This window comes from Mustela erminea, chromosome 1 (assembly GCF_009829155.1).
Source record: "Mustela erminea isolate mMusErm1 chromosome 1, mMusErm1.Pri, whole genome shotgun sequence".
In the NCBI taxonomy this organism is placed as follows: Eukaryota; Metazoa; Chordata; class Mammalia; order Carnivora; family Mustelidae; genus Mustela; species Mustela erminea.
The window spans coordinates 134982692-135006341 of record NC_045614.1 but is presented as its reverse complement, the minus strand read 5'-3'; the positions used below and the strand labels follow the sequence as shown (position 1 = coordinate 135006341).

At 38.0% G+C, this 23650-nt stretch overlaps 2 protein-coding genes across 4 annotated transcripts in view; both read left to right on the top strand.

Moving 5' to 3' along the window:
- The window catches only part of LOC116590577 (wiskott-Aldrich syndrome protein homolog), a 112129-nt gene that overhangs the window by 76635 nt on the left and 11844 nt on the right, over positions 1–23650 (top strand). Inside the window, exon 2 of one of the 3 annotated variants that reach the window (XM_032342649.1) lies at positions 15843–15935. The gene's annotated coding sequence lies outside the window, so the exon portion shown is untranslated. Of the gene's footprint in view, positions 1–3037; positions 3110–15842; positions 15936–23650 lie in introns of those variants that run through there. The other 2 variants (XM_032342643.1, XM_032342657.1) reach the window with 2 other exon arrangements.
- On the top strand, positions 593–5201 carry ARL14 (ADP ribosylation factor like GTPase 14). The gene has a single exon (XM_032342514.1). It carries the CDS (start codon positions 2902–2904, stop codon positions 3472–3474), a length of 573 nt encoding a protein of 190 aa, XP_032198405.1. The 5' UTR covers positions 593–2901; the 3' UTR covers positions 3475–5201.

Sequence of the window (23650 nt, the reverse complement as noted above, 5' to 3'; positions counted from 1 at the left end):
AATAAAACCTTTATTTCATTGGCCTTATTGCAGCTCTCTTAAATATCAACTTGCTAAACACTGAGGAAAGATTTTTCAATCTGGAGAATTTATTCTTTAGCTCTGGAAATAGTCTTATATTGTTTCTTTTTTTTTTTTTTTTAAGACTTTATTAATTACAAGGAGGCAGAGAGGCAAGCAGAGAGAGAGGGGAAAGCAGGCTCCCCGCCGAGCAGAGAACCCGATGTGGGCCTTGATCTCAGGACCCTGAGATCATGACCTGAGCTGAAGGCAGAGGTTTAACCCACTGAGCCACCCAGGTGCCCTTACATTGTTTCTTTGATAATTTCCCTTTTCATATTTTTGTTCTCTCTGGAATAAAGTCATATAGGTTAGATATTAAAACTTATGGATTGGGGGTGACTGATGGCTCAGTCAGTGAAGTGGCTGACTCTTGGTTTCGGATCATGTCATGATCTCAGGCTGGTGAGACTGAGCCCACCAATGGGCTCAGTGTGTAGTCTGCTTATCCCTCTCCCTTTCCCTCTACCCCTCCTCTTACATGCTCTTTCTCTCAAATAAATAAAATCTTTAAAAACAAATAAATAAAATGTCTGGATTGATCTCTGTATCTCTTTATTCTTCATATTTTCTATCTTCTACTTTCTGAAAGATTTTCTTCCAACCTATTATTGATCTGTTCAAATTTTGAAAGTCATGTATTTGTTTTTCAAGAGTTCTATTTTGTTTTTTGAGTAGGCTTTTGAATAGCATCTTTGTCTTATTTTATGGATGCAATACCTTTTCAAATCTCTGGAAATATTTTCAAATCTCTGCATTAACCCTGTTTAAACTTCTATAAAGCCTTTTTAAAAAATTTTTGTCTTTCTCTCATTATACTGAAGGCATCCTATGTATTACGTATGGGAACCTCTGTGCACTGAAAAGCTGACTGGGCATTCTGCGTACATGAGCAATGTTTGCCAACTGTCAGGTTGGGTATAATTAATTAAATACTAAGTTAGACATTATGATGTGGAAACTCCCAACTCTCAAAACCTGGAGGTCTTTTTTCTGATATCACTCTTTAAATTTTTTTTTTTTTCTTTTTGCTTGGGATAATATCTTGTTGCTGAATGGTCAGTCAGCAGAGGTGTGTGTACATGTGGTTTTATGTATTTATTTATTTGTTTGTTTGTTGGGGGGTCATTATTCAGACGTTTAAGCCCTGCTGTTCTTAGTCCCTCATTTCCATCCTTCCATCTGTATCCTGTGTATCAATATTCCAAGGTTCAGTTTTATCCTGTTGCATCAGTTACCACTGTAAAATGAAAACCACAGGCCCAAAATAGGCATCACTTGGGCCAGGCTGAGTCACCAAACTGGGGCTTAATACCTAACCTAACTGCAGATGCAACCTCCCCCAGAAATAGGTCTTAACCTGTCAATCAGAAATTTTCTGAACAGCACCAATGATGTAATTTGTCACACAGGCCCTCTCCATTCCTCAAAGGAAAATTAAATAATCCACTTGAAAAGGTCCCCTTTCCTTCTTAAGGGAGGGCAACTTAGCCTGAAACAATCCTTTGTTCTCTTTCGCTAATAACTTTCCTGCCCCATTCTCCTTTCTTTTCATTTTTTTAAAAATTGAAGTATAGTTAATATGCAATGTTACATGAGTTTCAGGTGTACAACATAGTGAATCAACAGTTCTATCCATTATAATATGCTCACCACAAGTGTGGCTACCATCGATCCTCATACAATGCTATTGTGATATCATTGACTATATTCTCTATGCTGTGCCTTTTATTCCTATAATTTATTCATTCTGTAATAGGAAGCTTCTATCTCCCATTCCCTATACCCATTACGCCCATCCCTATCCCATCCTCCTTTCCATAGAAAGCTTCCATTTTGTAAAACTCCTTCAAACTCCCCTTTACTTGGTAGATGGGATGCTGCCCAATTCATGAATCACTTAATAAAGCCAATCACATCTTCAGATTTACTCAGCTGAATCTTAACACCTCTCGTCTTCCATCCATATTCCACCTTGCAGAATTTTGTTGAAATCTCTCACCCTCTGATGGATTCTTCTGCTCTTGTTACGGGTTTATATGTTCTTTTTATTCCTTTACCATAATTTTGGTGGAGTCTTGAGGAAAGGAGATAAATAAACGTACTCAATTTACCACCTTTAAGCAGACTGCTTAATTTCAAGTGTTTGTGTTACAAACTCCCCTCCTATCCCTGCATATTTGGTCTTGTGAATCGTTGTAATTTTCTAGAAGAATAGAGAAGTGTTTCTGCATATTATGGGAGTAAGGTTCACATATCCTTGGGTGGGTTAAAGTGTCCTACTGAATAATCTGGACTGGTGAAGAGAACTAAAGATACTTCAGGCGCTGAGATAAACTCTCCCTTCATGACTTCAGAACTCTGGTTACTCATTTACAACTGGGATAAGATAAATGTTCAGTATAATAATTAGAGAAGTTCTATAAACCACTTGTAACATTAAGTTTTTATTCTACTACCAAACCATGTTCCCGTAAACCTTTGGTTACCTCTAAATTTCCAGTATCTGGAAGAGAACAAGCTGTGGCATCACCCACCCAGCCCCTCCTACACCCTACTCACTCACAAAGAATTTCCCCTTTGAGCCACTGTAACACTGGCTGCTGACTCATACCAGATTCCTTAGGATTGGCTGGGACTGCAAATAAAACATTGTTTGCCTATAATGAGGTCAATAAGCTGCAACATAAAGGCACACAGATTCCCAGTGGTAAAACAGAACATGAAGCGTTTGCTATCTTCTTTCCTCTTATTATTTTCAGTCAAGACCTAGAGAGCAAACATTCAACCTGGCCAAAAGAAAAGGTCTTTGAAGGGAGGAAAAAAAAAAAACACCCTAAAATGGGTCTACTGAGTTCTAAAAACCCCAAAACCAAGCAAGCCCGGATTCTTCTTCTGGGACTTGACTCAGCCGGGAAGTCTACACTCCTTTACAAATTAAAGTTTGCTAAGGATATTACGACCGTCCCAACAATAGGTTTCAACGTGGAGATGATCGAGTTGGAAAAGAGTTTTTCACTCACAGTCTGGGATGTTGGAGGACAGGAGAAAATGAGAACTGTGTGGGAGTATTACTGTGAGAACACCGATGGGCTGATGTATGTTGTGGATAGTACGGACAAGCAGCGACTGGAAGACTCCAGGAGAGAGCTAAAGCACATTTTGAAGAATGAACACATTAAAAATGTGCCTGTTGTCCTGTTAGCCAACAAACAGGATGTGCCTGGAGCTCTGACTGCCGAGGACATCACCAGAATGTTCAGAGTGAAGCAGCTCTGCAGTGACCGGAACTGGTATGTACAGCCCTGCTGTGCCATCACTGGGGATGGACTGATGGACGGGTTCAGGAAACTGACTGAATTTGTGAAAAGCCATGTGAAATCAAGAGGAGACACTTTAGCATTCTTTAGGTAGAACTGAGATCCAAGCAGTGACATACTGGTGAAGTTGAAAGGGTAACTTTTTTCCGATGCCAAATGAGAAAAGCAAGTTGCTGAGTTAGCAAACTTGTCCTAAGATGTTATTTCACCTAAATTCAGCTAAAACATAGAATAATATCTAGACAATATTATTTTTGGCCAGGCACTTTAGTAAACTATGTGGTAATGATAGTTGAGAATGAAAATTTTATAATTTTGTATATGTTGGATTTATGTATGAATCAGAATAATCGTGTTTGGGACCAAATAAATTATTGCTTTATTGTTTTTATATGACAACTAGAACAAAGTTTAAGTAAACTGCTTAGAGGGTCAGAATTCTTTCAGATGGTTTCCAGCTATTGAATTTCTATCACACTCCTGTAGAATAGTTAGTAAAAAATAGAACTTTAAATTATGGAGAGGAAAAAGTTTGATGTTAACATCTTGTAAATCCCTATACTTAAATGAAGATTTTTTCTGGATTCCTGCAAACTCTTAGAAATCTATTGGTGGGAACTTCTGACAGTGAGTCAAATAAGGAACTTCAGGCTGTTAATTGCCCAGAAACATAGGGAGACGTTTATCTCTTAAAGTTCTGGGGGTCAGGCTAGCTAGCACCTTAGAGTTTAGGACAAGGTCTGGGTTTTACTCAGCTTGAGGTTATAGGCCCAAGATGGGCTTACATAGAATTCAATAGAATAGTCCGTACTTGGGAATATATGTACAGCTCACAGCACTGATCAAAAAGGAACCAGAGCCAGACATTAAACTCAGGAGACTTTGCAATTCATAGGAGGAAACAACATAAAGCTAGTAGCTAGAATAAGGCAATAAGTATGTGCTATAACATGAGTGACTCTTTCTGACCTGGGAAAACAGGAAGTGCTTCATGTAGGAGGTAGTTTTTAAGATGGTTCCCAGCTCCTAGGGACCCATGAAGGTGGAGGTTTGTCACTGGAAGCTCCCATCACTAGAAGACCCTGAAGACATTATAGGGGAGGAGAAAAGGAATTGGGGTTTGAACTGAAATTCCCCTGACAGGCTCAGAACTCCCAGGGAGGTCCTGGTACTAACAAATGACACTTTCTTCCTGCCTAACCTCTAACAAAGCTCATTTGGGCTAGAAGAAGCAGGCCTCAAGCCCCAACAGCAGCTCCCTGGGCTCTAAATCTTAAGGTCACAGAGGAAAATAAATGTTCAAGGGTGCTAGCCCCTGAATTCCTCTTATCGTTTCCTTCTCTCATCCTAGCCATGATCTTTATAGCAAAGATCTGAATGCTGCATGTAGGGATTCAAATTTAAAAAGGAGATACAAACATAGTAACAGTTATCATCGGTTGAATGCTTGTCTGTGCCACGTGTTGTCTGATCACTTTCATACATCTCATTTAATGTTGACAACTGCCCTGAGAGAAATTAGCATTATTATGTCAATTTTACAGAGGAGAGTACTGAGATTAAACAAAGTAACAATAACAACCACACAAAAACTACTCTGTTTTTTCACTGAGAAGTGGCAGAGCCAAGATTCAAACTCATCTGTCTAACTTCAAGGCCAGTACTCTTAATTGTCATAGTGTTCTGTAAATAAGGTATGCTGTCCATCTTCTATGAGCTTACTATACATAATTAAGAATAGAGCCAGGCTAGGGGCACCTGGCTGGCTCAGTTGGTGGAGCATACGACTCTTGATCTCTGGGTTGTAAGTTTGAGCCACACCGTGGGTATAGAGATTATTTAAAATAAAATAAAATAAAATCTTTAGAAAAAAAGGAATAAATCCAGGCTTAATTAAAAATAAAACTACCATATGATCCAGCAATCCTACCACTGGGTATATAGCTAAAGGAAATGAAATCACTACCTTGAAGATACATCTGCACTTCCATGTTAATTGCAACATTATTCACAATAGTCAAAACGGGGACAACCTAAGCTTCTATCAATGGATTAACGGATGCATGGATAAAGAAAATGTGGTGTGTATGCATGATGGAATCCTAGTCAACCACAAAAAAGGGAAATTCTAATATTTGTGACAACACGGATGAAACTTAAGGACATTAGTTAAGTAAAGTAAGTCAGACACAGAAAACAACTATTTTGTGATTTCACTTTTATGGGGAATCTTAAAAAACCAAACTCACAGAAATAGAAAGTAGATTAGTGGTTGACAGAAGTTGGGGATGGGGGAAGGGGGAATGGGGAGATGTTTGTAATGGGGCACAAACTTTCAGTTATAAAATGAATAAATTCTGAGGATCTAATGTACAGCATGGGGACTATAGTTAATAAAACTGTACTGCATACTTAAATTTGCTAAGAGCATAAATCTTAAGCACTCTCATTTAAAAAAAAGGAGGATGAAAATAAAAGACACATAAAATAAATAAAAATAAAAAGGAGGATGTGTTAATTAACTCAGTTGTGGGAATTCTTTTACAATGTATATCAAATCACATTATGCATTATATATGTAATACATATTACAATCTTGTTTGTCAGTTACATCTCAATAAAGCTGGGGGGAAAATAAATGCAGGCCAACATATAATACTTTATATTAAGAAGGTTCTTTGAGGGGCACCTGGTTCAGTAGGTTAAGCATTTGCCTCTGCTCAGGTCATAATCCCAGTCTCTTGAGATCAAGCCCCATGTCAGGCTCTGTGCTCAGTAAGGTCTGCTTGAGATTCTGTCTCACTCCCTCTGCTCCTCCCTACCCACCCCGCACAAATAAATAAATAACATCTTAAAAAAAAAAAAAAAAAAGAAGGTTCTCTGAAAAAACAAGCCAGACAGAATATATTAAGTGTAATAACAGAGATCTAAGAACCAAGCCGAGGGACTGGCAAAAAATGTTTCTGATTTCAGGAAGATCTCAGTAGAGATCTTCAATGTTAAATGCTTGGTAGTAGTGTTTTTTCTAAGTTCCACAAAATTATGAAAACCACAAATATGCATCTTTTTAAAAAAACACATCTTCCCTTACCATTTTCCCTATGTGGTTAAAAAAAATCTTACTAATAATCTTAAACTCAGGAATCACTAACCTATGTCCATAGAAAATGGCTGAATAGAAAACATCACCTGGTGGTCCTCAGTATTTTGGTATTCTGAATTAAGTGAAGCCCTTGCGGCCTAGTCTCAGCATTATGTAAAATTCAGAAAAAATCCCCCCAAATATAAAAATTAATTAAAATTTTCACTTGAGAAAGCTCTAGCTGTATATTGTGGGTATGCTGGGCAGATACATTCTTAATATAAGACCCAAAGTTACAAAGTAGCTTTTCCTCTGTCATTTCAACATCTTCCCCCAAGATAGCAGCTATTCCTTAAAGTCTCTAGTAATCTTGTTTGAGAAACTTGAACATTTCCATGCTTTTTGCGTTTCTTCCCTGGGCTTCAATCTATTTTCTTTCATCAGTCACTTGCTTTCTTTCCAATGTACATTTTACCAATCTTTCCTTTCTTTGGCATTTCCCTCCAGCTCTGCCTAGCCTGCTCCTCTTACCCTTCAACACACATACAAACATATACTTATACATTCTTCATTCTGATCCACCTAATAAAGCCCAAAATTGAGGGTAGGGGAAAAGATGAGGTGCACAAAAGCAAAATATCCCTTGACAGGTGAGAGGAAAGAGACTGTGAATATTCATGCCTTGGTATTTGTTATTGTCATTCATCTTATTCTATTATCTATATGTAACAAGGCAAAACTTTTAATTCATCAAAATCATATACTGCCAAGGATCTATATCAAACAAAAGTGTATCACTTCTGAAATGTACCTTCCTTAAAGATGTAAAAATCTGAAAGGTAAATATCAGTTAAATATTTTTATCTGATTTTCTAAGTATTCCCTGGTTAAAAAAAAAAAAAAGAAGTACCAACAGAACATAAGAATAAAGAATAACAAATAAATAAAGCAGCAGCAGTGACTAATATACCTTAAAATCTGTCTATTTAACAAGCTGAACAACACTATGTTCTGATGATAAACAATTTGTGTTCTGCCAAAACAGGGGAGACCAGGAATTTCAGATAGAGTCCTGAAGTACTTGTACCTTATGCGTGGCACTGGGGGATGGTCTACAGAGGCTTCAGTGTGTTGAGTATATGAAGGAACAACCCACAAAACAGTATTATCCGTTGTGCTTCTCAAAGGGTTGGCCTGCTCTTGCATGCAAGAACTTTCCAGAGTGAAAGAGGGAGATGAGAGAGACAAAATGAGAGAAAGAGAGCAAGAGAGGCAAAGGACAGATTTCTTCTTTGGTAGTGCTAATGAGTAGTTTAACATAATTTGGCATAGAGTGTCACAGGGGTTTCAGTCCACCAGAAGTTTAGCATAGTGTTTACTATTAACAAATTCAGCTACTTCAAACAGGAGAAAGTGCATTGTACCTTGAAAGTGCCACACAGATACAAAAGTGAGTTATTAGATGACTTAACCATGAGTAATATTTTCATAAACATTACCTCATTTTTTTCTCTCAAAATCTTATGAGGCAGAGCAAATCTTGTCAATACCATTTTAAAGATATGAAGAACTGATTAAGCCATTATTGAACCTTAGTCCTCTGATTTCCAAGATTTTTAAAGAAGTATAATTATTATCATACAATGAAATTAACAATAATGTGGCACATACACTTTCATCATCAAATTTCTTGGTTTCTATAAGTCAAATAGGACTGGCCAGAGTACTTCTTAGGCCAAAAACCCAGGAGCCATCCTCCCTTTTCCCTCATGTCTTACATCTATCTGCTAATTCTGTCAGCTCTCCCTTCAAAACACATCTCCCTTCTGGCCACTTCTCAGTCTCCATCACTACCACAGGCCACCACTGATTCTCACCTGGGTGGCTACATTCTCCACAAGGGAGAGGTCTAAAAATGACCAACAGACACTTCACTGCCCTGCCTTACAAACCTCTGTTCACTTCTTACCTCATTATGGTACCTTCTTCCTGTTTCTCCCACCTCACTCCCAGGACAGCCACACTTCTCTCAACTTCCCTCTATCACTCCTAATTTGTTACAGCCTCCGGGCCCTTAAACTTGCTGTTTCCCCAGCTCAGAATATGCTTTCGTCAGGTCTTCAAATGGTTCAGAGCTTCAGAGTCTTCAAGTCTCCAGCCACATATGCACAGGCATTCCCTGAATCCTTATCTAAATGAACCTCTTCATCCCTGTCACTCCCTACACCTCACCCTCCTTTATTATTTTACAAAGAATTTATCATGGACTTCAAGTACATCATTTACTCATTTACTTATGTCTCTTTCCCTCCCTAGATGGAAAACTGCATGGGAGCAGGAACTTGGCTGTTGTATCCTAGAACGGATACAGATACAGAACATTGTGATGTTCAGTTTTAGGACACATACGGTATTTAAAAGGTATTTGTAGAAAGAAAAGAAAGAAGGAAAGAAAGGTCTGAGCCATAAAGGGAGGTCTTGTCAGGGCCTTAGGCTATGTCTCAAGATGGAATATGGATCCAATAATGGAGAGATAAAAGAATGGCAGATTTGGACTTAGGGCACTCTCATTCTAACCTCAGAGTCCTTGGGGGCAGTGTGCTGGTAAAATGAACATAGACTTTGGAGCCATGACTAGGTGGGAATTCTGGTTTATCACTTGTTTTAGCTTTTAGGCAGTTTACTTCACCTTTCTGAGTCTAGACTAGAATGAGACTTGAACATGAAATAAACTTTTGTTGTGTTAAACCATGGAGACTTGGAAGTTGTTACAGCCACCACTGTTAATTACCCTAAAGTAGGATCATGCTTCTTGCTCCTCCCGTGTGTCTCAACACCCTCCTTTCCCAGGCTTCTTTTCCTCTTAAATCCCCTCTTCTCAGTCTTCCTGCTCATTCTAGGACCCTCATTTGATTCACCCTAGAACAGGAAAGGAAAGGGGAATTTAATTTTTCCTCAACTTCGTATTCTGAAAATTTTCAAGTCTTCAGAAAACTTGAAAGAAAAGTAAAATTTAGACAAGTGTACTTTTCACCTAAATTCACCAGTTATAACAATTTTGTCATGTCTGGGCTCTTTCTCCATCTCTTCCTCTCTCTCTACACACACAGTACCCACACACATGATTACAATCATCCTGATACTTCACACCCAAATATTTTATCATCTATCTCTTTAGAATAGACATTTACTCATATGAGAATACCATTATTACAAATAAAAGTTTAAGCATTAACTAAATATATTCCAATAGTCCATAATCAAATTTCCCCCCAAATAGAACTTATTCATAGAACTTCTTTTATCTAAGATCTACTGCATTTAGTTATGTCACTTTTTTAGAGTACTTCCCCCAACTTTTGTTAGTTCTATGTGACCTAAAAACTTTTGAAGACTCTAGGCCAGGTTTTTTAAAGAATGTCCCACAGCCTGGGGGTACCTGGGTCACTCAGTTGGTTAAGTATCCAATTCTTGGTTTCTCTGGCTTGGTCATGATCTCAGGGTGGTGAGATCAAGCCTTGTGTTGGGCTCATGGTCAGGGCAAAGTCAGCTTTAGCTTCTCTCTCTCTCTCTCTCTCTCTCTCCCCCCTGTCCCTCCTTTCCCTAAAATAAATAAATAAATAAATAAATAAATAAATAAATAAATAAAATCTTAAAAAAAAAAAAAGAACACCCCATAGTCTGAATTTGTCTGATTGTTCCTTCACAATTAAGTTCAGATTAAACATTTTTGGCAAGAATATTCCACAGCTGATGTACTTCCCATTGTATCCATTAGGAGGCAGAGTGGCAGTTTGTCCCATTATTGATGATGCTAAATTCAATTACTTCTTTTATGATAGTATCCACTAGATTTCCCCAATGTAAAAATATAATTTTCCCCTCTGTCCTTAGTAAGTAATTTGATATGATTAGTATATTTTGAGACAGTGTCAATATCCTTTTCCCCAAAGCCTTTTTCTTAATGTTCTTAGCATCCATTGATGATCATTTCCTGACTCAGTTATTACACTGGGAGGAGCAAAATGGTGATTTACATTGCACATTTATTGGCTGGCATTCTACTATAAAGAAAAGCTTTCTCTTTTATCCTCCATTTCCATAATCATCATTCTCTCTCTCTCTCTCTCAATCTTGATTCATACTTTTTAAATTCAATGTTTTATTTTCCAGTGCTACTCAAACTGAAGTCCCTGAATCAGCAGCCTCAGCATCTCCTGCAAGCTGCTTAGAAATGTAAATTTACAAACTCCACCCAGACCTATTAATCACAATATCTGGAATGCAGAGGAAGTTCTGGAATTCCTGTTGTTTTTCCTTGTTATAATCCATTTCTCTTTATTATTCTTTTTGATGCTCAAACTGTCCCAAATTTGCCCAGAAGAAGAACCTTTCAGCTAGCTACTATGTTCTGTTGATACATGTCCCTATTAGCCTTTGAGTATTTCCTTGTCTGGAAGAACACTGAGTCACCTTGTACTTTCCCTACTTACCTGCCTCAGACCTGGAATTAACTGTTTCTCAGGAGCCCTCATTTCGTTCACTGTGGAATTTAGAAATCAAATAGTGAAGCTACCCATGCTTATTTTTACTGGAGTATCATTGTTTATAGCTCCATTCAGTAGAAAAAGCAACAAGGAAATATATATATTTTTTAAAATACTGATATATCCAAATTGAATCCACATCATAGAATTTTTCCCGATCTTTCTCATTTCAATTGTATCCCTTATCCTACAAAAAACTTTGCATCCAAAAAGCATCAATATATTTATTCATTTTCTTCATGCTATAATACAAAAAATATTTTCAGAATCACTATACCAATATCACTATTTCTAATAAACCCACTCAGGAGAGTTGAAGACTTCTTTTTATTTCTTTCTATCCTGATTCAGATTATTGTGTTCAAAAGTTTTTTGAGTTGATTTTTTGTGTGGTTATATTGTAAATATGATGTTGATTTTAGGCTGATTTTTGCTATTTGTATTCAATTTTAAGGTTTGACTCTTCATCTTTTTGAGTTAATATTAATTTTTGAATTTGTAGAAAATTTATGCTTCAAAAGTGAAAGCTATGTAAAAAGGTAGTTCATACTCATTACTATATTAATGAAGAGGCCTCCTTAGTACAATAAACTGGTTCTCATACCTCCCTCCTCAACCTATACATAGGTGATACTGTATTTCTATATCAGGTTGGATTTTCTTTCGCTTTAAAGCATTTTGAAAGCATTTTTCCACCCAAGTTCAATGTATCTACTGTTGTTGCTTATTGATAGGGAACATGAGAGATTATAGTAAAAAGTATCATCCTCTATTTATCATGAGATAAGCCTTATTATCACAGTTACTTTCCTGCTCTTTTTAAAACGTAAGATACATTTTACACTCATCTTATTTACTTACCTAACCTCGTGTAAAAATACACTGACTCTAAATGGTGAAAATAAAGACCTCATAATCTATATATACATGTATAAACTAGATAGAAAATATAATACACACCAAAATGTTTGGGTGGTTGCATTATGGCTAGAATTCCTTATAGTGCTCATTGTTTTCCAAATTTTGTAGAGTGAGTGTGTGTTATTTTTATATTCAAGGAAAAACACATTATATTCAAAAGAGCTATTTAATCTTCATAGCCTATAATGAAAGGATAATGCATGGCCGTAAAACTGTCACTTCAAATGCCCTGATCTAAAATAATAAGAAATGCTTTTTAAAGACTAGAAGTATTGCTATAAATAGACACATGAGGGCATTGTAACTAACTTTTCGAAAATTAAGAAAAAAACCCAGAAGCCAAAAAACAAAACAGCTAACATGCCTTGAGCACTCACTGTAGGCCAGGTTCTGTTTTAAGCATTTCATGTGTATTTCCACATTTAATTCTTACATTAACTCTCTGGGTTAGTACCATCATTATCCCCATTTACAGAGAAGATATCTGAAACTGAAAACCATCCAGCCACCTAAAATTGTGAAAGGCATTTACGGTGGTCTTGTGTATACAATTAAGCTCCTGCTGACAGTTGTTTGGCAAGAATTCCACACTGTACCTCTGTGCAAATGTTTAAATTCTCTCTTAAGCCATCTCTCATTCTGAAAAGATCTCCTATCGCTCTACTTGGAGTCGAACAACAGCTAGGCAGCAGAGAGGATGGTTATTTAACACATTTTCGTTCTTCAGAAATCAAACGTTTGGAAAAATAGGCAAATAAAACTCTCTATTCACATTTTACCACATTTCCTTCCAGTCTTTTTTTTCTTCAATGTATGCATATATTCAATAGATCTTTTTTGACCTATAATCACATTCACTTATTATATATCTTTATATTGCTATGTATCTTTCAGAACCATCATCTTTCAGTGTTATGACACTTAAGTAGATGTACCACAGCCTAATCATTTCTCTACTACTGGTTTTTTATGTTGCAGTCAATTTTTCATGTAACTAATTCAGCAACAAACATCTTCATGTGTGTATTTCCCTCCCCCATATTTATTCCTTCATCTGGCAAATATTAACAGAATACCTAATAAATACCAGGCACTGTATCAGGTGTTGGGTTTGGGATTTTTCCCCTAGGAGAATATTTCAAGGATGAACAGTTTTATGCCTCAATATGTACTGTCAAATGGCTTTCTAAAATGTCTGAATCAGGTTATTTTAAACAAATTCTTTAAAAAGAAGAAAAAAGAGGTGTAAAAACTCTTAGTCATTAGATGACAGATAACTACAGTACTATGTGTTGAAGACATCAAAATAAATAAGTTTGTAGATTTCAGATCATTTATGACAGGAAAAAATTAATGTCAAAATTTACAGTAGTTTTTGCCTAGCTATGACTGAAAACCCAGACACACAAAAAGGAAATATTGATAAATTCAACCGCATAAAAATACAAGTTGTGACAAACATAAAAACAAGACAAATATCAAACAAGGAACTTATATTTGCATAGTATAACATAAAGAAAGGTGTTATGTTCTTAATATAAAATAGCACTTACAAATTAAAAAAAAAACAAAACTCTGTAGAAAAAATACTAAAGACAGAGTTAACAATAAATGATATCCAAATGATCCCTCAACAAAGGAAAAAAAACTTTAGCTTTGCTAGTAGATAAATGCAAATTAATACTACATTTATTTTTTTTTTAAAGATTTTTATTTATTTGACATAGAGAGAGAGAAAGAGATCACAAGTAGGCTGAAAGACAGGGGAGCAGGCTCCCCGCCGAGCAGAGAGCCTGATGTAGGACTCAATCCCAGGACCCTGAGATCATGACCTGAGCCGAAGGTAGAGGCTTAACCCACTGAGCCACCCAGGCGCCCCAAACTACATTTAGATACCATTTCTCATCTATCATGTTTGCAGAAATATATGTTTCATAACATATTCTATAATTCTGCTGATGAGACTGTGGGAAAAGGATAATATCATCTACTAGTAGGAGAAATACAGTATGACTTTTGAGGAGAATTTGGCAGTATCTAACAAAGCTACATTCACATTTACCTTTTAATGTAAAGGTCCCTTTTTTTCCTGAAGATACAAAACCACAGATCTGAAACAACATATGCGCAAGGCTATTCATCATGATAGTATCTGTAATAGTAAAATACTGGAAATAACCTAAATGTCCTTCCATAGGAGACTGGTTAAAAAAAATTTTTTTTTCCTCAGAGTGAAATACTACTCAGCCAAATTAAAGAGTGAAAAAGAGGTGGGGACCCTGGGTGGTTCAGTCAGTTAAGCATCTGCCTTCAACTAAGGTCATGATCCTGGGATCCTAGGATCAAGCCCCACATCTGGCTCTCTGCTCAGTGTGGCGTCTGCTTCTCTCTTTCCCTCTGCTCCCCTCCCCTCAGTTCTTGCTCGCCCTCTGTCTCTCTAATAAATAAATAAATAATTTTTTAAAAAGAATGAAAAAGTAGGACATGCCAACAGAAAACTAAAAGGATCAAGAGGCAGTGACACCCCTGCAGCAATGTGTACAACTAAAGTACAGATCTTGGTCTCTAAATATTATACTTCACTGAAAGGAACCAGAGCTCCTTAGAGAAATGGCAGTTCAGATCTGGGGCAGGTAGAGTAAAGATGAGCCTGAAATATCTTGTGCAAGGAAACAAGGAAGAACTCAAAGGCTGATGGAAATATGTCAAAGGTTATAGGAATCACTTACAGAGTCTCCCACTGGCCAAATTTGGTCAATTTGAGGATCATAAAAGAATATAGACAGTAATGAATTATATCACATGAGTAATAAAAACAAAAGCTATAAGTTCATAATGATATTCATTAAAAATACAAGAAGACAAAACAGAAATGGTATAGAGTGGGGAAAGCAAAGCTCTTTTATACAGAAAAATGTAGAGGATGTGGTAGAATTGGAAAGCCACTATTTTGCAACTGCATAGTAAGAATTAATCTTGGGTATAATACTTGACCTATCTGTATAATAATATCACAAGGTGTTTTCCTGAAATGTCTTCTGGGTCCATCTATGATCTAGGATTAACAGATTTTGAAATGGAAAGCCTTACTCAGATAAAGGAAAAGCTACAGGGTCCTTACTCTAGTATGTTTTTTCCTTTCTCCTCAAAGCTGAAAATCGCCATTTACTAGTCCAATAGGAATAGATCCCCAGTTTCCTAATCCTGAATTGTTTTCATCTTCAGTCATGTAGCTACAGGGTAAATTGGAATTACCCATTAAAAAAGTATTTATCATAAACAAAATTAAAAAAATGTCAAACTGGGAGTTAATATTTGCAGTATATATCACAGATAAAAGTCTAATGTCCTGGGGCACCTGGATGGCTCAGTGGGTTAAAGCCTCTGCCTTCGGCTCAGGTCATGATCTCAGGGTCCTGGGATCGAGCCCCGCATCGGGCTCTCTGCTCAGCGGGGAGCCTGCTTCCCCCTTTCTCTCTGCCTGCCTCTCTGCCTACTTGGGATCTCTCTCTGTGTCAAATAAGTAAATAAAATCTTAAAAAAAAAAAAAAGTCTAATGTCCCTAGTATAAACATTATATTTTTTGTAAATTGTTATTTATTTGTTGTTAAAACAACAAATGTCTGTTGAGTCAGACAGTGTCCCAACTAAACCCTAAAGCATGGATTTCCTGAGGGAAGTAAAGCCTCCCAACATCTCATTGATCTCTACGAGACCAGGGTAGAGGGTAGAAGTCCATAATATAGTTGGTCCAACTCAGGGTACAGTCTCTACAGCACACACACCCATTTCATCCTGCCATGTTTTATCGGTCCAGTGTACATCTGCTGACCTGCTGTAAATGTTAGCAGTACTCTCTTTCACTCTCAAAAGTGTCTAAGTTTGGACCATATATGGTTACCCTACTTCTAGAAGACCACTGATGCTTCTGAGGAAAGATTTCACCTGGCTGATGCTGAAGAGTAAATGACAAGCTAAAGACAAGAGCAAAAGACCCAGAATGTGGTAAGCAGAATAACGGTCTTCAAAAATATCCTTGTCTAATTCCTGGAACTGTGAATATATGTCAGTTTACACGGTAAAAGGAAAAAGTGATTAAGTAAATTGAGGTGGAAAGGTTATCCTGGATTATCCAGGTGAGCCCAACCTAATTGCATGGATCCTTCACTCTGGAGAAACCTTCCTGTCTGAGTTCACAGTTAGGAGGAGATGGGCACCAGAGAAGAATGCTCAGAGTGGTGCAACACTGCTGGCTTTGAAGATGAAATAAGAGACCTCAAGCCAAGGAATACAGGCAGCCTCTAGTGGCTGGTACAAGTAAGGACACTGATTCCCCCCGAGAGCCCCCTGTTGGCAGGAATACAGCCCTGCCAACGCCTGCAGAACTGTGGACTACGTTAAAAACTAGGTGAGAGAAAGGGCACAATTGGATAGGGTCCTGCATGTGTGACTGGTAGGCTGCAGCTGAGACGTCTACATTTTTGGCTTCACCTTTTTCTGGGTAAGATCTGCAGTTCTCAGCTTCAGTCCTTTTGCTCAGCACTCTGTTTCTCCTTTGTGGGGAGATGCCTGGGACCCAACTAGAAAGCAGAACTAACTGGTCCTGATGTGGGAAACAAGGCAGAAGAAAATGTAGATAAAATTAAATGTCCTTATAAACTGCATCTTGTTTACAAATCCTTGAGGCAGGCAGAGGGAAGCTCCCAACTATCTCAATGTTAATGCCTTGCTAGAGGGAAAAACAACCTTAACTGGACCACAGTAAGGCCTCAGTGTCTTGTAAGTCTTCTTTAGCATATGAAAGTCTTTTTGGCACTTCCCTTACCTTTACTTCCTAGACCCAAAGTATATAATCAGTTGCTCCTCACAATTCAGGAGAAGCAGCTCTTCCTGCCCTCAGTCGGTCCCCAGGCTTTAATAAAACCTCCTTTCTGCACTCAAGACATCTGAAGGATTCTTTCTTGGCTGTGAGCTCCAGACTCCAACATTACTCCAAAAACATATTAGTTCTTCCTCTGGGGTGGACAGTCAGACTCAACACTGGAGGCTATAAGCTACGTTACATGCATCACCTCAACACATTTCATGAGTAAGAGATGATTGTGTTCCTTTTGTGTAGAAGAGAACACAACCTAGAACACAGCTCTGCTGTGTAATCTTGTCTAAATTCCACTCGGAGCCTTTGGTCCTTTAACTTTGAAAGGTACTTACTTCCGAGGGTTGGGAGGATTCGGGAGTGGTGGAAGGGCCAGAGAGCCAGGAGAAGACCGAAGCAAAGACCGCTCACTCACCACGAACGCAGGATCCAGACCTCCTCTCACACCTGCTGGGGGCCCATGATCCAGAGTAGGGCCAGGCCGCAGCGCAAGATAACATCAGGGCAAACCCCCTCCACACCCTTAGAGCGGCCCCCAGAGCAAAGGCGGAAAACCAGTCAAGGCCGGAGGGAGGCTAGCGCAGAGCATTGACGTCACAGCATTCCCAGTTTCCACTGCGCGCTGACGTCAGCACTCTGGTGTTCTCTCCGCAAGGATGTTGGAAACTGGTTGGCCGGAGCTGCAGCCAGATTTGGGGGAATGGTTGGGCTTGCGTTGTGTTAGTGTGCAGGGACTCATGGCTCCGGCCTTCTGAATGGGTCGTATCTGGACCAAGCGGGCGCCTTGTCTGACAGTTGCACTGAGACAGCATGCGCAAGGTTTTGGGTAGTTGCCCCAGAGTGATGTAGAAGGAGTAATAAAAGAACATGACCACCAGTCCAAACTTCTTTAAAGTGTGTACACATGCTGCCTATGCTCCTTTTTTCCTATTCACTGTTCAACCCATTTTACCTGTTAAAGATTGGTTATTTTTAAACAGTAAGATCACACAAGTATATTTGTGTGCAAACACACAAATATAAAATGAACATGTGTCAAAGAATTCCCTAATGAGGAACCTATATGATGTTACAAAGAATCTTAAGAACCACATAAATAGGTTGAAAAGTATTCTGAAATTAATTTACACTTCTACTTCCCCTCAATAAATTGGATCAGCAAATTCTATTGACTTGACTTCCAAAATTGGATAAATCTCTCCATTCTCGGTCATAGTCTGAGCTGAAATCATCTGTGGATTGGACTACTACTGCCTTATTGGCCTCACCCCCACCCCCATCCATCTTAACAGAGCTTCCAAAGTGATTTTATAAAACAACCAACCAACCACAAAAATTATAATCTAGAGTATGTTGATTCCTTTCTTAAAGTCTGCCAATGGCTTCTCCTTTACTTGGAGATTTAAATCCACACTCCTGCTTACTAAATTACTTGATCTATGTGTGTCTCTTCACCTACCTCATCTACCACTTCTGTCTCACCACTATGCTTCAGGTCCCTCTGCTTGGAATGCGCTTAAAGATATAATAATTTAAAACAAGTTTTTCTGGAGATATGTTTACAAAATATATCTGGTTATTTTACATGAAAAATACTTTGGATCAGGGCACCTGGGTGGCTCAGTTGGTTAAGCGACTGCCTTCTGCTCAGGTGGTGATCCTGGAGTCCCACATTGGGCTCCCAGCTCCATGGGGAATCTGCTTCTCCCTCTGACCTTCTCCTCTCTCCTGCTTTCTTTCACTCTCTCCCTCTCAAATAAACAAATAAAAATTAAAAAAAAAATACTTTGGATTAAAGAAAAAAAGGAACAAAAGAATATGTTCTGTGCTTGATTTCCAAAGGATATTACCAAAGATTTTCTTTTCAAGGATGCTAGTGGTCTTTTTTTTCTTAATTGACTAAATCAATTGTTATCTAGAAGAGTTTTGGCTTGATAATCCAATATAAGGTACTTGGAATACAATACTAAAAAACTCACTTCTTTAGCCGACATTATTTGCTTCTGTCTTTTAGCAGGCTATATGTTGATCCTGGAGGATTCCAAATAAAACCTGAAGGATGGTGACATTTGAGTTTGGTCTTTCGATATGAATAAAGTGAGAATATGAGTAAATGAAAAGCAGAGAAACTGGCACTTTAGGCAGAGGTGTACAGTTAGTGCATGTTTTGGAGGACAGAATATAAGTGAAATTACCTGGAAGGGTAGACAGAAGCCAAACCATCCAGGGACGTAAACTGAGTTTTGATCTTGTTCCATGGGGGAACCCAGCAGATTTTAAACTGAATTGTGACATGGTCCTCTCTTGTTAGCGTTGTTATAATAGATAAGTTGTAACTAATTGGGCAACATTCGTTATGTAAGAAAACCAAAATAAACCTTACTTAATCAAAATTAATTTTGGTACTAGTGGGTGATTCAGAAGAAAAGAAGTTTCTAGTAAATCTTAGAATTGTACATTAGAGCTAAATGAGATATGCAAAAAGATTTATATCTCAACAGTTATTTATAGGGCACTAATTGTGACTCAGGCACATGGGTGAGGCGGTGCTAGGGGTCGGGAACCCCAAACTATTTTCAGTATGTCAAAAGACCCTCACAGGAAATTGTGCGTTTCACTTCAACAAGGCCCAGTAGGGTTGAAACTGCTTAAATGCATAAAGTTGAACAAAAATCAAAATGGTTACACTAATACTTCACTGAAGCTTGGTTTTAAACTAAGTAACCTTTTCCCTCTCTTCTGTAAACCTCTCTTCCTCTTTTCTTAGCCTTTTGTTTCAGGATCCCAGTACCACCCTGAAGACAGGACAAAGGAGCTGGCAGCAGTACATTATTCCTGTCAAAACCAGCGAGACTGTATTTCCCTATACACACCGTCTTCTCTCCCTACCCCTCCAGCGCTTTCCTTCTAGAGCAGTCTTGCTGTTAAGAATGCCTTAGCCTGCAGCAGCCTCCTTCACCCTGCAAAGCAATAAAGCTCTTGTTCTGTCTTTATCCCAAACTCTGTTGGTTATATTTTGGCTCCAAAGCATGAGGTTGGTTTTCAATAGGGTGATTACAATTTCATGTTTATTTGCTTTGGTTTGGAATTTATAAGAATTCATTATAGGGACACTGATAATCTTAGATGGATCAAAAACTCCAATGGGGGGGCACCTGGGTGGCTCAGTGGGTTAAAGCCTCTGCCTTCGGCTTAGGTCGTGATCCCAGTGTCCTGGTATCGAGCCCCATGTAGGGCTCTCTGCTTAGCGGGAAGGCTGCTTCCCACTAACTCTCTCTGTCTGCCTCTCTGCCTACTTATGATCTTCTGTCTGTCAAATAAATAAATAAAATCTTAAAAACAAAAAAAAAAAAAACACAAAAAAAACCAAAAAAACTCCAATGGTATCATCAGGTATCCGGTTTCTTGAAAGAGAAAATAAGGGCACCTGTGTGGCTCAGTCATTAAGTGTCTGCTTCAGCTCAGGTCATGATCCTGGGGTCCTAGGATTGAGCCCCACATTGAGCTCCCTGCTCAGCTAGAAGCCTGCTTCTCCCTCTCCCACTCCCCCCCACCTGTGTTTCCTCTTTCACTGTGTTTCTCTCTGTCCAATAAATAAATAAAATCTAAAAAAATTAGAATGAATAAAAGAGAAAATAAACTAAAATTTAAAGTAGTTTGCTCAGTAAAATTATTCAGAATGTGGAAAAGCACTTGAAGGGAAGGGGAATATGCAAGAGAGAAAATTCAGATCCCACCTTTACACAGTCTCTTATACACACAAGCCAAAGCTGCTTCTCCTCCTCTGTTTTTCAGCTCAGTGATGGCCCTACCATTCATTCATCTACAAATCCCAGAAGCCTGGGCATCATTCTCAATGCCTGCTTCAATTTATTCCTCCATTTAATCACACACATCAAAGTGTTGACTCTACCTCTGAAACTCTTGCAAAATTTCACTTTTTATTCACACAATTATAGCCTTGCTTGGAGGAAGAAACACTCTTCCTTTCCCACATTGCAGCTCTTTTCTTTGTTTTGCAAAATAGGTAGAATTAACTGTAAATGGACTGTTGAGCAGACCAAGGTCTGACCCTGTGCAAAAAGATAAATTATGATAACATCATAGGGAGAAAACTTGTCATATTTGTCCAACGCCCATAAGGTGTCCTTCTATATCCAAGAGTTACACTTGCTATTTAGTTTTTTATGAGAAAAAAAGGAGGATGTGTCTTTCACTGTCCTGAAAGACCTAGAAAGTTGTGATTGGTTATCATAATTGAACCTGCCTAAAGTGATATAAGTAAATGTGATTGGATGTCACCACAGGCTCACCATTCCTGCCTGAGAAAAAGTTACAATATGGCCATATCCCTTCCCTCCTGGGCAGTTGGGCCTGGTGGTGCTCATGCAGAAATGCAAGAAATAATTATTGCTTAGCATTGTTTTGGATAGCGATGGGGTTCAGGACATACTACACCAAAATATGATATATTAGCATATTGAATATTTTAAATTGAAGTAGTTTGAAAAAACAGTATAAGCAGGAAAGTCACTTTGACACTTCACCCACCTCTTCTTTCCTGAAACGGGTCACAAAGCCCTTAAGAGAAACCCCTCCCACGTGCACCCAAATGTTTATAGCAGCAATGTCCACAGTAGCCAAACTATGGGAAGAATCTAGAACGATTCATCAACAGATGAATGGATAAAGAAGATGTGGTATACACACACACACACACACACACACACAACACGATGAATACTATGCAGCCTTCAAAAGAAATGAAATCGTGCCATTTGCAACGACATGGATGGAACTAGAGGATATTATGCTGAGCGAAGTAAGTCAATCAGAGAAAGACAATTATCATATGATCTCCCTGATATGAGGAGGTTGAGAGGCAATGTTGGGGGGTTGGAGGGTAAGGAAAGAATAAATGAAACAAGATGGGATCAGGAGGGAGAAAAACCATAAGAGACTCTTAATCTCACAAAACAAACTGAGGGTTGCTGGGGGGGACAGGGGAAGGGAGACAGTGTTTGGGTTATGGACATTGGGGAGGGTATGTGCTATGGTGAGTGAAGTGAAGTGTGTAAACCTGGCGATTCATAGACCTGTACCCCTGGGGCTAGTAATACATTGTATGTTAATTTAAAAATAAATAAAATAATAAATAATAATATATTTATATTATAATATAAATAATAATAAAATAATAATTTAAAAATTAAAAATTAAAATAATAATAATAATAATAATAAAGAAGAGAAGCCCCTTCCTATACCCAGAAAGGAGCATTCTTACCTCTGAAGTCAGAGGGACACAAAGAAGACTCTGATTGAATAGGTCTTGCTAAGTTTCCTATAGTTTTCTATATTTACCTCACACTCTGACCTGTCATATCTCTTCACAACTATCCACTCTTCATCAGCCTAGCATAGAATTACTCCAATTGTCAGAATTAACCTACTCTCTGGATCTTCATTTTCTTAGGAAGACTTCCCTGTCATGTAAAACTATGTTAAATGCATGTGAATGCTTTTCTCCTGTTCCTCTGTCTTTGCAGGTTTCATTTTCATATCTACCTAGGAACCCTAAGTGAGTTGATGAAAACTTTTTCCTTGACTACAATGAGTAATAAAAGTAAAGTTTAAAAGCCTCTAAAACTTTCAGCTTATTCCATGCCCTGCAACCACCATCTCTTCATAATTCAAAAAAAATCAAAGTAAAACCTAGTTTAGTAAGGTGGAAGTGTAGTCGTCTACCCAACAGGAATTTTTTCCTTTTTCTTACAGTATTTGACACTCATTAATACTAAAAAGTCATTATTTATCTGAAACTCAAAAAAAAAAAGACCACATATATATATATATATATATATAGAGAGAGAGAGAGAGAGAGAGAGAGAGAGAGAAAGCTTGTAAAACCAAACCAAATAATTCAGTTTAAAAATGGGCAGAAGACATGAATAGACATTTTTCTAAAGAAAATACACGTGTCTAACAGAAACATGAAAAGATGCTCCACATCACTCATTATCTCATCATCAGGGCAATGCAAATCAAAACAAAAATATCAGTGAGATATTACCTCATACCTGTCAGGATAGCTAAAATTAACAACTAAAGAACAATAGATTTTTGGTGGGGATACAGAGAAAGGGGAACCCTCTTAATACTGTTGGTGGGAATGCAAACTGGTGTAGCCACTGTGGAAAACAGTATGGGGTTCCTCAAAAAGTTAAAAATAGAGCTACCCTATGACCCAGCAATTGCACTATTTGTGATTTATCTAAAGGATACAAACAGTAATCTGAAGGGCACCTGCACCCCAATGTTTTTAGCAGAAATGTCCACAATAGCCAAAATATGAAAAGAGCTCAGATGTCCATCTACTGATGAATAGGTAAAGAAGAGGTGGTATCTATATACACTGGAATCTTACTCAGCCATCAAAAAGAATAAAATCTTGCTGTTTGCAACAATGTGGATGGAACGAGAGGGTATTATGCTAAGCAACATAAGTAAGTCAGTGAAAGATAAACACCATATGATTTCACTCAAATGTGGAATTTAAAGAACAGAACAGATGCACCTATGGGAAAAGAAGAAAAAATAAAATAAGATGAAAACAGAGAGAGAGGCATATCATAAGAGACTCTTAACTATAAGAAACAAATTGAGGGTTGCTGGAGAGCAGGTGGGTGGGGGGTGGGGCTATATGGCTGATGGGCATTAAGGAGGGCATGTGATGTAATGAGCACTGGGTTTTTATGCAACTGATGAATCACTAAATTCTACCTCTGAAACTAATAATACAGTGTATTTTAATTAAGTTGAATTTAAATTAAAAAAATTTAAAA

Excerpts from the sequence above, each read along its gene's own strand:
- ARL14 (XM_032342514.1), top strand. The coding sequence starts at position 2,902 with ATGGGTCTACTGAGTTCTAAAAACCCCAAAACCAAGCAAGCCCGGATT.